This window comes from Belonocnema kinseyi, chromosome 7, assembly GCF_010883055.1.
Source record: "Belonocnema kinseyi isolate 2016_QV_RU_SX_M_011 chromosome 7, B_treatae_v1, whole genome shotgun sequence".
Classification (NCBI taxonomy): Eukaryota; Metazoa; Arthropoda; class Insecta; order Hymenoptera; family Cynipidae; genus Belonocnema; species Belonocnema kinseyi.
The window spans coordinates 3,390,275-3,403,616 of NC_046663.1; the positions used below are offsets into that span (position 1 = coordinate 3,390,275).

General features: G+C 33.7%; 1 protein-coding gene across 1 annotated transcript in view; it reads right to left on the bottom strand.

Annotated features, from left to right (window-relative positions):
• LOC117175918 (transmembrane protein KIAA1109-like) overlaps window positions 1-13,342 on the bottom strand; it is a 178,513-nt gene that overhangs the window by 105,944 nt on the left and 59,227 nt on the right. The window contains exons 9-11 of the mRNA XM_033365766.1: window positions 11,930-12,233; window positions 7,800-8,126; window positions 2,718-3,585 (exon numbers count right to left, since the gene is read on the bottom strand). Of these exons, the coding sequence (XP_033221657.1) occupies window positions 2,718-3,585; window positions 7,800-8,126; window positions 11,930-12,233 (1,499 nt within the window). The remainder of the gene's footprint in view (window positions 1-2,717; window positions 3,586-7,799; window positions 8,127-11,929; window positions 12,234-13,342) is intronic.

A 13,342-nucleotide genomic window follows, 5' to 3' on the forward strand; every position in this document is an offset into this window, starting at 1 on the left:
GATGAGGCCGACTGAATGAATATGGAGTTCTCTTGGGAAGAATTCTCTGCAGCGCTCTCGGCGTGTAAGGTCAAGTCGACTACAGACATGGATGGAGTAACCTATGAGATACTGAGAGGACTTAACAAGGTAGTTCAGCGATTCGTGTTGAATCTTTTTAATGCCATGTACAGGGCTTCTTCATTCCCTGATAAATGGCGGGATATCTTGGTCCATTTCATTCCGAAAGCGGGGGGAGGGAGGGCTTCCGTCCGATATCGCTGACATTCACATTCTGTAAACACTTCGAAAGGCTGGTACAGAAGTTACTGGAATATCTGGCGGAGCATAATGGCTGGCTGCCAGACTTCCAGTATGGGTTCAGAAGGGGGAGATCGTCGATGGACTGGGTAGGGTCGGTAGTGGTAGATGTTATGTTAGGGTTTGGCCGTGTGAGGGGAACCCTTGCCCTGGCCTTGGATATTAAAGGCGCGTTCAACGCTGTGCTTCCTGGGGTCTTGATTGAGGGTCTGAGGGAGCTTAGAGTCCCGGCGAGGATCCTAAATGTTGTTTCCTCTCTACTCAGCAGGAGGCGAATATATTTTGCATCAGGTAGCGGTGAGCCCAGAACTTGCGGTGTGGGTGTTCCCCAGGGGAGCGTTCTCTCCCCGCTCCTCTTTGGGTTGGCAATGAGACAGCTGGCTGACTTCCTACCGCCTGAAGTCAGGGTGGCTATGCATGTGGAAAAAGTTCTGCAATACGTAGCTTTGAAGAATGTGCCGGTTTCTAGGGAACTATTGAGGCAGGCGCTCGAGTCTCTCTCTCCGTGGCTGGGCGGATTGGGCGTTTCGATCTCCGTGCCCAAGTGCCAGCTGTGTCTTTTTCAAGAGCTAGATTGGATTGGAGAAAGATTTCCCTGACGTTTGAGGGTACCGTTATATCCTGCCAATTTACCCTTAAATACCTGGGGATTATATTGTATAGGCGTATGACCTGGATTCCTCATATTGAGAGCATAACAGTCAAAGGTTTCAGGAAAATCAACATAATGAGAGTGATCGCTAAGGTGACTTGGGGCGCGTCCTATTTACTGTTGCTTATGGTTCATAAAGGGCTGGTCAGGGCGTGTCTGGAGTGGGGTGCACCTCTCTTCTTCTGTGCAAGTAAGACAGCACTGGAAAGGCTTGACCGAGTGCAGTATGCATCTATCCAGGTGGCACTGGGTTGCATGAACTCCATTCCTATCCCTATTCTTCTTTTGGAGGCGGGCGAAGTTCCCCTTTTACTGAGGAGATTTCATCTGGCAAACAGGTAGATCCTTCGGAATTCCTGTTGGAATGATAACCCCCTGGTTGGCAAATTGTCGTTGTTGGCGGAATCAGCTAAAAGAAAGAGATTCAAAGTTCGCGAGGAGGGCTGTGAACTGATTGAAGCATACATTTCAATGGCGGAGTTCGCTTCCTCTTTGGATGCTTCACAAAAACCCTCATATTTCGATGAGGAGTGGGAAGACCTCTCGGCGGCTATTCAGGTTGACCTTGAGTCTGGTTTCGGGTTCAGGGACCCGTCCTTCTCCCAGCGCTTATTGAACTCTTTTGTGAGCGAAAGATATACAGATGTGCTCAGGGTTTTTTTCGGATGGGTCGGTGAACCCTGGGTGGGGCTGGAAGGATACGGTTTCATGGTTCCGGAATCCGGGCTGAGGTTTGGAGTGCGATTGAAGGATTTCGCTTCTCCAATAACGAGCGAACTATACGGCATATTCTACGCCCTTAAATACGTAATGGAGAGGGAGCGACGAGATGCCATTATCTTCTCTGATTCTCATTCTGCTTTAACTAATATAAGGGACAGACTTTTTAATCATGGGTCTTGTATGGATCCCGGTACATGTGGGTATATTGGGGAACGAACGGGCCGATGAGGTGGCGAGGTCGGCATCTAGACTTCTATTCGTTGTTTAGAGAGGAACTCTGATGGCTGATCTTCGTCTGGTCTGTCAACGAGACTTTAGGGACTGGTCCTTGTTGTGCTGACCCTTTGGGGGGACGAGAGGTTCTAGGGCAAACTATTTCCTACATGTAAACGTCAAGACTCCTAGGCCGTGGTTCCGGGGAAGTGGGTTTCCGAGGCGCCTTATTAATCTGATTACGACGTTGCGTTCGGCGCACATATGCACATGGGAGCATTTTGTGCGGATGGGGTGGAGTCTACCAGTAGGCTGCAAGTGTGGCGCCGAGATCAGAAGCTTAGCACACGTCCTCCATCGGTGCCCGAAGCTGGCGGGGAGCAAGGCCGCATTTTATCGATATTTTAGGCGGAATTTTCCGGATTGGGTGTCCGAGGAACAACTTAACATTAACGAAAGCATATTCAGTCCAACCACGGAATCTGCGACGGAGCTGGGGCATTTTTTTGGGAGGTGTTCTAATTTGATAATATAAGGATTTAAGATGAGCTGGGTCCCGCGCGGGGGTCCCCCTTCCTTCCTTATCCCATTCGGGCTTGGAATGATTGGGGACGCCTACAGCGGAAGGCCACAGTCTGGTTTTGTCTGCCGCGAATAACAAAGTTAGATACGATTTGTCTAGCTAGAACTGAACAGTCTATGGTTACAAGTTGGTGCAGCTAGTTGGATTAACTACATAGGAACATCTCAATTTTCATTGGATACATGGCTTATTGAATCTAAGAGGCCACAAGCAAAGAAGAAGATATTAGATTAAAATTTGAAATACCTGAGTCAAGTGACTAACGTAACTGGACATCAAAAGTGGCGAGTCGACGATCGGTTTATTAACCTGCATATGCAAATTCACCAAAGTCATATCCTCCTGCGAAGAAACTGCCGATATGAAACTCGTCGAGGAAATGGAATGACTGTCGGACGAATCCTGAAGAATGCCATTTTCAGTTGCTTCAGCGTCTTTCTTAAAAGACGTATGATTTTGAATTCTCGGACTTTTTCGCGCATACAGAGATTGCGGTTTCGTTCGTTCGAGCGTATGCGCCTTCTCAGCCACAACGAGATTGACATTCGCCGAACTTTCGACAATCGACAGGTCGGAAGAAAACTTCTTCTTGATGCTGTCATTTCGAGTTGGAATCGGACCGGACCCTATCATCGACTGACGTAAACTAGGAGTTTGACTTCCTCCCAGACCATGACTGATGTCTTCATCAGCCGAATAAAATGCTTCGGAGTGATTTTCAGAGGACATGGATACGGTTCGTTGAACCTCTTGCTTCAGTCTTTCCTCGGAATCTGATCTTGCCGAGAGTGAATGATGCGAGTCAGAAACGTTGACACAATCAGTTCCTTTGGCATTGGTGGATACTGGACTCGGTTCTGTGGTCACGATTTTTAAAAGTTGTGGACTAGCACTTTGTTGAAAGAACTCGTTTTCTGGAACACTGAAGTAATCCACAGCCAGTTTTGAATCGGAAGCACTGCTCTTTGGCGCCGTTTCTATTTCAGGGACATTTAGAATTGATTTGCTACGTTCAGTATTCAAAATTGAATCTGAATCCAATTTCAGTGGTAGTTGATTAATGGGACTTGCGTCCACTAATCGAGAATACGGAACGTCCTTCACATTTGATCCCCTAGAACAAAATATTGCAATTGTAAAGAAAAATGGTAAATTTCTTCATATGTATTTTGTAATGTGAAAATTGGGATCACAGTGATTTAGCATTTCAATTTTAGGAAAAAGGGGGGAATTTTTGTCTACATACCAGCGTAATAAACAAATATTAATGAATGCAAACACTTTTATAAGATATTACAAATTTTATTAAACTGAAAAAGAAACACGCGTATTTTTAGTTACGCTCATATGGTCCTTATTTCGGGCTCAAAAGGTAAAAAATTTAGGATAGATTCAGAAGATTTCGGAACAATTCAATTTACATTCAAAAGAATTCAAATGAATTGGAAAACAGGTTAAAAAATCCAAAAAAGTCCATAGATTTCCGCAAAATTGTAATGAATTTAGAGGAATTTATTACAAAAAAGAAGATTTCAATGAAATTTATAAAAATTCAAGGCGAATGAAATAAAAATCAACTTAATTTTAAACAATTTGAAAATATGAAAAACCTTAATTGAATTCAGTGACTTTGAAATAAGCTTAGGAAAATTCAAAAGAACTCAGGTGAATTGGAACAATTTTAAGAATCGAAAAAAAATCAACCTGCATTTAAAAGGCACTCAAGTTAATTAAAAAAAATCAAAAATATCGAAAAATTAATTGAATAGGGTAGATTTCTCGAAAACATCGAAACCCTACGAAATTCCTCATGTCTGAGAATCCCTTGAAATTGTTTAAATATCTTGAAAACGCCTGAGAATCGTTTACAATACTGTCAGGTATTTCAAATCCTTTAAAATCACATTAAATGACTGAAATTAATTTAAAAATATTTTCAATCGTTTAAAATAATTAAAATTATTTAAAATCCTTAACAATACTTTGAAATTTTTGTAAAGATCTTGAAAATAGTAAAGAATTTGAAGAAGAAAAAAGTTTAAATATTTCAAATTCTTTAATCATTGTATCAATTGGTCCTAAGGATTAAGTTTAAACTTTAAAAAAAAATAAAAATCCACTAAATTAATTAGAAAAGAGTAAAATGATAAAAATTTAAGTGAATTCAAAAACTTCTAGTGAGTTCATAAAATTCAAGAGAATTCCAAAGAATTTAGGGTGTATTTCATATCTCTTCAAACCCTTAAAAGCCTTCAAAATACCTCAAATTTCATGAATAAATTCTTTAAAATGCACTTTAATATTTATAAAATTCCGTGATTTTCTATGATGATATTTTCTAAAATCATGGAAAATGTATTGAAATACATTTAGAGTTTTAAAATAACTTGAAATAACCGAAATCCTCGGAAATCTTTTAAAATATTTATAAGCCCCATACGTCCTGTAAAATCGTTCCATATCATTATAAATTTTAGAAAATTCTTTATCCTATAATATTTCAAACGCCTTAAAATTACATCAAACTAATGAATTCAAAATAAATAACTTTAGAGGAACTTGAGGTAAACGAGAAGAAATCAACTATTTTTTCATTTAAAATTAAAATCTTTTTCGGTTTAAATATCAACTATTACATTTCTTGTTGAAAATTAGTATTTGCAGGTTGAAAATGCAATAGTTTTAAAGAGAATTCATCCCACTGGCTTGAAAATTCCACATTCTTGTAGCAAGTTTGTTTTATTTTTATAGAAAATTAATTTTTATAAAAATTAAGCGTAATACTTTCAATAATTAATTTAATAATTTGAAATTGTTTAGTTTACTCGCCCATGAACATTTTAAAAGTAAATTTTTTAAATTAGCGTGAATAATAAAAAGAGAAATAAAGTCATAATTATTTATTTAAATGTAGTTATTTGCATATTTGTGTTTTTTTCTCCCTTTAAGTAAAGGTGGAATCCTGTCTTAATTTACCAAAAATCGCTCTATTTTTTAAAAGGATCTTTACAATTATGTTCATGTTTTTATGAAATATTGTTTAGAAAGTTTAATAGTGAATTGGAGTAAAAGAAATTAAGAAAAAAATGCCAGCAAAAATAAGGATTAAAAGATATTTTGAGAAAAATACATTTGTGAAAATTCACCAAAAATTTTTTTCTGAAGAATATCTTTTTAGTTATAGATTTTATTCCTTGGTTAAAAATTGAACAATTTTCTTAAAAAGACATACTTTTTGGTTGTAAATTCAACTTTTTTTGTTAAAAATTCCCCTTTTTTGGTTAAAAGTTCAACTCTTTTCTTAGAACATTAACCTTTTGTTTAAAATCCATATTTTGTTGCTGATTAGTAAATTGAAATCTTTTTGGATGAAGAATGAACTTTTTTTTAATTATCTTTTTTATTTAAAAATTCACCTGCTTTAGTAGAATTTTAATTTTTCTTGGATAGAAATGCAACTGTGTAGTTGAAATTTTAACAACTTGGTAAAAAAATCATACTTTTTGGTTGAAAATTCGATTATGTTGAGCAGAATCTTAATTTATTGTTTACAATTCTTACTTTGTTGTTTGATATTCAACTGGAATCTTCTTTGGATGAAAATTTAACTTTTTTTTTAAAGGTTTTTTAAATTCATCTTTTTTAGAAGAAATTGTACCTTTCTTTGATAAAAATGCAACTCTTCGGTTGACAATTCCACAATTTTGTTGAAAAATAATACTTTTTTGTTGAAAATGCTGTTCTCTTGAAATTTTAACGATTTCGTAGAAAATTTACTTTTTGTTTAAATTTAATATTTTGGTATTTAAGAAAACTGAAATATTTTCTGAATGAAAACTCAAACATTTTTTTTTTTAATTTCATTTTTTTTTAATTAAAAATTCATCTGTTTTAAGAGAAATTTCATCTTTTTGGACAAAAATACAACTGTATGGTTGAAAAACTATTTCGCAAAAAATGTACTTTTTGTTTGAAAATTCATATTTTGATCTTGAAAAGTTATCTGGAATCATTCTTGAATGAAAATTCAACTATTAAAAAAAAATAAAAATTCATATGTTTTAAGATAAATTTAATATTTTTTGGATAAAAATGCAACTATTTGGTAGAGAATTCAACAATTTTGTTAAAAAATCATCGTTTTTGGGTAAAAATTCGTCTTTTTAGATTAAAAATTCAATTCTTATCGTAGAAACTGCTTTCGTGTTTAAAAAAACCATATTTTATCGTGAAAAGTCAAGTGAAATATTTTATAACAGAAAAAACAACTAATTATTGGAAAATTTATCTTTTTGATTTAAATTATGGTTAAAAATGATTCTTCTTCGCTTGAATATTATTGAGTATTATACTTTTCCGTTTCAGAGATTTGGCTGAATCCATTTTTTAAGAAATCATTCTTTTTGTTGAAAGTTTAACTATTTTAAATATTATATTTTTTAATTAAAAATTCAACTTCTTGGGTAAAAACTAAACTACATTATTAAATTTTTTTATTAAAGGCTTATATCTTTCATTGAAAATTTAATTATTTAGTAGAAAAGCTGTTAAAACCTACTAAAAGCTTGTTTATTTAAAAAAATTTGGTAACTGAAAATGTAACTAAAACATTTTTTTAACATTGATATTTTTTATTTGAAAATTTTCCCTTTTTTTTGTAAAAAAAAACTTCTTGGTTTTAAATTTCATTTTTGTTGTGTAAAAATGCATCAGTTTCGTGGAAAATAACTTTTTTGCTAAAGTCATATTTTTTGTTTGAAAATTTAATATTTGTATATAAAATCCGTTTTTTGGCTTCAAGGTTTAACAATTTAGATAAACTTTTATTTCTTTCCTGAATGAAAAACCTTTATTTGTTGAAAATTCATCTTTTTTGTTTTAAAATTGTTTTTGTGGTACTCGCAGAAAATGAGCGTGTTCTACTGCTTGCAGATTGAACCTAAACCCTCTCTTTTCAAGCGGCGTGTGTGGACCTGCATATATAATGTTGGACCTGCATATATAATGTTGGACCTTGCAGTATAACGGCAGTGTTAGGGTATCAGGTCCAACATTATATACTAGGAAAAAACAGAGGCGCATGCGTTGTCACACCGCTAGGTATATTTAAATAATAATGATCAAGGAAAATGAAAAATTAGTCAAGGAAAAATCAGGAAATTTAAAAAAAAGGTCTCAAACACCCTTCCTAATTCTACTAGCAAGAACTAGCAAAACATGTCTGAAAACGAAAAATTACGCACAGCAAGAGGGGAAGGGAGGAGAGAAATATTATTTTGTTACGGTTTTTTTACAGGGGGGGGGGTAATAGAGAGTACGGCCCCTTACCTATTCGAGGTGTAGGAAAATCGACGTCCTAGTGGTTTTCCATCACAACTAGCAGCCAACGGAATAGCAAAAGTTGCGCTCAGCTTCATACTTGAGCTTTCCTCGATATTGGAATCCTTGTTGTGATCCATGACGGATCTTGATCTTTCGACACCTACTTTGGAACCTTGGGAACCCTCTTGGCCTGGCACTTGCAAACTTGAGGAAGGATAACATATATCCTGAAGTGTCACGTCCTGCAGACTGTAAGGTGGAGTATGGAAAACTAATTGACCTGGGTGCAAAATCGACTGTCCGAACCCTTTATCCTTTCCTGGTTCGTAAATTCTGGAATGAAAAATTTTATTCATCTAGAAACTATTGGAAAAAATTATCATTGTTTAATAATAGAGTGGTCCAGAAATCGCCAAGTTTAAAAATTAAATTTGCACCTCTCGGACTCAATTTAGAGATAAAAAATAGTGTGAATAGTGTCACAAATTTAAATTTATAGTGTCCGAAGAGTGTCATGAAATTTTTCAAGCATTAAAAATTAGCTTCAATGTTTATTTGAAATTTCATAGTTCTGTCTATAAGCTTAAAGTATAAATCTAACCTTCGCAGTCCTTCTCTTTTTCTCATGTTTCCCTTTGAATGCAAACTGGGTCAATAGAAGCCATTAAGAAAATTGAACTACTTTTGGTTAAAGTTCATTATTTTCGGCTAAAAATTATACTACTAAATTTTTAGTTTTAGTTAAAAAGTCATACTTTTTTTTACATACAAATTTTTTTTCTTTCTTGACTAACAATTTCTTTAAATCAAAATCTAACTACTTGTTTGAATTTTTTTAAAATTTAATCTTTTTTGGTTAAAATTTGGATTATCCACGGTTAAAAATAAATTTTTCGGTTAAAAAAAGCTTGTATTATTGTAAATTCACAGTTTCACGTTTAAAATTGCATATTTTTGTAGAAAATTCGTATTTATTGACAGAAAACGAATTATTTGTGTTAAAAATGATACTATTTGGTTAAAAATTCATTTTCTCAGGTCGAAAATTAAAGTCCTTGGTTGAAAGTTAGACTACTTCCTCAAAACTTATTTTCTTTGTTTGAAAATAAATAATTTTAGTTCAAATTTTGTTGTCAAAAATTAATTTTTTACGGAGAATTAAAAAAATTAATTTAAAAAAATATAGAAAGTAAACATGAAACTAATAAAATTTGTAGTAACATCAAATCCATTGTTAGGTAGTTACTTAAAATGTACGCAATTTGTGAAAAATTCGTCTTTTTGGTAGAAAATTAATCTTCTTCATTGAAATTCAACTACTTGGTTGAAAAGTTGACTTTTTTATCAAGCTATTAACATTTTTAACCAAAAAGGCGAATTTTCTACGAAACAATTGATTTTTTACCAAGAAAATATAAAATTTCAACAAAAAAGTTATTTTTCAATAATACAGTTGAATCCTAAACCAGAAATTATTTTTTAAAAAAAGGTTTTTACTTTCAACCAAATAATTTTATTTCCAACCTTAAAGATAAATTTCCAAGTACAATTATAAATATTTAACTGGAATACTTAAATTTTTCACCAAAAAGATTAACCTGCAAAGAAAAAGATAATTTTCTACCCAAAAAAATCGATTTTACAACAAAATACGTGAATTTTCAACGAAATAGTTGAATGTTCAATTAAAAAAGACAAATTTTCAACCAAATTGTTAAATTTTAAACCAGAAATGATCAACTTTCAACTAAAAAAAAAGGAAATTTCATTTTCAGTTAACCAAAGTAATTTTCAATCAAACTGATGAATTTTCAATGATAAACATTAATTTAAAAAAAAACTAATTTTTCACAAAATACATAAATTTTCAAAAAACTAATTTAATTTCTAAATAAAAAATATTAATTTTCAACCAAATTGTTGAATTTTCGCTCAAAGAAAGATAAATAGATTTTCAAAAAAGTAGTTACATTTTAAAACAGCGACGAATTTTAAATTAAACTAATAAATCTTCAACGAAACAAAATTAATTTTTAACAAAAGAGTTTACCTTTCAACCAATTAATTTTATTTCCAGCCTGAAAGATAAATATTATAACTGAAATACTTGAATTTTGAATGAAAAAGAAGATATTTTAGACTAGAAGATTAACTTTCAAAGAAAACGAACATTTTTACCTTAAAAATCGACTTTTTCAAAAAATATACGTGGATTTTTAACGAAATAATTACATTTTTCATTAAAAAAGACTCATTTTTATCCCGATTGTTGATTTTTCAACTAGAAAACATAAATTTATAAACTAAACATTGAAGTTTAATTTTCAGTTAAAGAAATTAATTTTTAAACAAACTAATGAATTTTCAAATAAAATGATGAATCTTTAACAATAAAGATTAATTTTCTACAAAAAAAAACGAATATTCCACAAAGAACAAGATAAATTTTCAAACAAATATTTTATTTTATAAAAGCAAAATATCAATTTTACACCAAATAGTTGGATTTTCACCAAAAATGATAAATATTTAACTGGAATACAGTGAAACTCTTTTATAGCGCTGATTTTGGGGCTGACGGTGGGTGGGAACTAATTCGTTATAGCCCGCTCCGCTTTTATTTGTTCACGCCTGTGTGACAGCCGCAGATCACGCGCAACCCGCGCAGCTCCTGATACACTTACTTGTGGCGCGGCGTCAATTCTCGGAAGGGCTATAGAAGGGAGGGCTATTATACAGTTTCACGGTACTTGAATTTGATTCAATTTTTAACAAAAAATGAAACATTAATTTTTCCATTTAAAGAAATTAATTGTCAAGCAAACTGATGAATTTTAAACTAAAGTGATGAATTTTCAACTGGAATAGTGGAATTTTGTACCAAAAAGATCAATTTTCAACCATGAAGATTAATTTTCTAGAAAAAATATGAATTTTTCACAAAGTACGTACATTTCCAAACAAAAAGTTTAATTTTTAAATGCAATATATGAATTTTTAACCAGATAGTTGAATTTTCAAACTGAATTTTTAGTAAAATAGTTTAATCTTCAAAAAAGTATAGTGAAATTTTCAACAAGGAAGATTAGTTTTCTACAAAAAAAAAAAAGTTTTTTTTTAACAAATCGCTTCAAACATTCAACCTAGTAGTTTAATTTTAAACTAAAAAAGATGAATTTTCAAGCGCCTGGACCAGCGCTGGAGATCACAAAAAGAATCAATAACTTTTGAACTACTGGAAAATACGAACATTTATTTTCACCAAAATTTGTCGAAGAGATTGTAGAATCTACTGCAACGTGAAAGAATTCTTTCACAGACGGGGAAGCTTAATTAATTTTCAATTGTTTGAAGCACACGATTATTTAATCAATAAAAAATTTTTTTTTACTACCGAACATTTTTTTAGCGTAAAGTATACTTCGTAACCAAATTTTTCATAAATTGATTATTGAGTTTTTTGAGCCGTTCGCGAGTAATCCATTGTTGAAAAAATGCTCCAGAACTTTAATTGTTAATAACTTTTAAACAAATTTATATAAATGAGAAATTATTCTAAATTCATGTAAAATTGAAATATAAACTTCTGGATGTCGAAAGAATGAAAATAAATGTTGATATGAAATAGGACGTCCTCCCGCCATTGGATCAAAAAATGAAGTATTTATATTACGATCAAATAATAATATTGTAGTCCGTGGGGAGAAGGATAAACGAGAAATAATAATAAGCGAACGGGTAGTTCAATAATCACAAGTTTATTCAGTTTACGTTCACACGTTGCTTGCTCGAACCAGACTGGCCCGGCCTTTTTCTCCCGCTCGCTCGCAAGCGCGTTTAGGTGATTGGAAAGGGGAGGGCCTCACGCAAGATAACCAATCAGAGCTCGAGCGCAAAATGAAACTTCCCGGTAACGAGTTTTAGAAGGTTCTCAATTCCTGGTAAAATCCTGTTTCGAGAAGCTTCGAGAAATGTAAATACAAACTATCTTCTACAACATTGTTATGACCCCATGCGTATTTCTGTACAGGAATTTTCGGCTGAGAAAAAGAGGAACAACGAGCTCCGTCGAAGACTGGTTTACGCATAATAAAATAAATTTGTATTGATCAAACTTCTGGAAACAATTTACTAACCTGTACGCAGCAATGTTGATTCCATCGTGGAGGTCGTGATAACTCGGCTTGAAGAATTTCGGGCCGTTTTTATTGTTGCCAAAGAAGATGCAGCCGCCTATGCATCCACATTTCGTCGGCTTCACTCCACTTTCCTGAGGCCAAAGGAACCACAGTCGTTTCGACGTTTCGTCGTGAGTTTTCAAGTATTTGTTTTGAACTAAATGAAGATTGTGCTCTGGTGTTGGAAGGGAGATTGCAGCTTCAATGACCACGGGACCCAAAGACACGGATCCAACCTCAAGCCAAATGTCGGATCCATCACCTAAAAATAGTTGGCGATGGATTTTTATTATTTTTCGAGCAAGGAATCAATCTATGGAGAATTAATGCTGAAATTTCAAGTTCCAAGCTTTCGTAAAATGTTATTTTTTTAATGTAATATGTTTACAAATATATACAGGGTGGTCCATTTAAAAATTGGAATTTGATTTTGCTATAAAACAAAAACGGATCAATATTTTTCAATGGTTGAACATTTATTTAAAAGGTATATTTATGAAATTTATTTATGAAAACTAATTTCGGTCAAATGTCCACCACGTCTGACTTGGCAATAGCCCATTCGATCAACCCAATTTTTGAGTACATTTTCGATTGTCTCTGGCCTTATTTCAGCAATAGCGGCATGAATTTCGGTCTTGAGGTCTTGAATTGTTTCTGGATTGTTTGCATAACATTTATCCTTCACCGCTCCCCACAGAAAATAGTCCAATGGCGTCAAATCGCAGCTCCGGGGAGGCCAATTCACATCACCATTTTTGCTGATTATTCGATTTTCGAAGATTGGACGCAGAATATCGATTGTGGCATGCGCTGTGTGGCACGTAGCGCCGTCTTGTTGAAACCAAATGTTGTTCATATCCATTCCGTCAATTTCAGTTAAAAGCCAGTCAGTTAACATTGCCCGGCAGTGCTCACCATTGACGGTTACGGTGGCTCCTTCATCATTTTCGAAGAAAAATGGGCCGATGATGCCACCAGACCAAAATCCGCACCAAACAGTGACTCGTTGTGGATGCATTGGCTTTTCTACGACGACATGTGGATTTTTCGTGCCCCAGATGCGACAATTTTGCTTGTTGACATAACCACCGAGGTGAAAATGTGCTTCGTCCGAAAAAATGATTTTTCGATAAAATTCATCATCTTCAATCAAACGATCTTCAGTCCAATTTGCGAACTGTAGACGGTTCGGATGATCAATAGGCTTTAACTGATGAACCAATTGAACTTTATATGGCTTTATTGCAAGATCTTTTCGCAAAATTTGCATCAGAGAAGTGCGTGAAATGGCCAATTGTTGTGAACGGTGCCGAGTTGATGTTGATGGTTGTTCACGCACACTTTCAGCCACAGCAGCAATATTTTCGG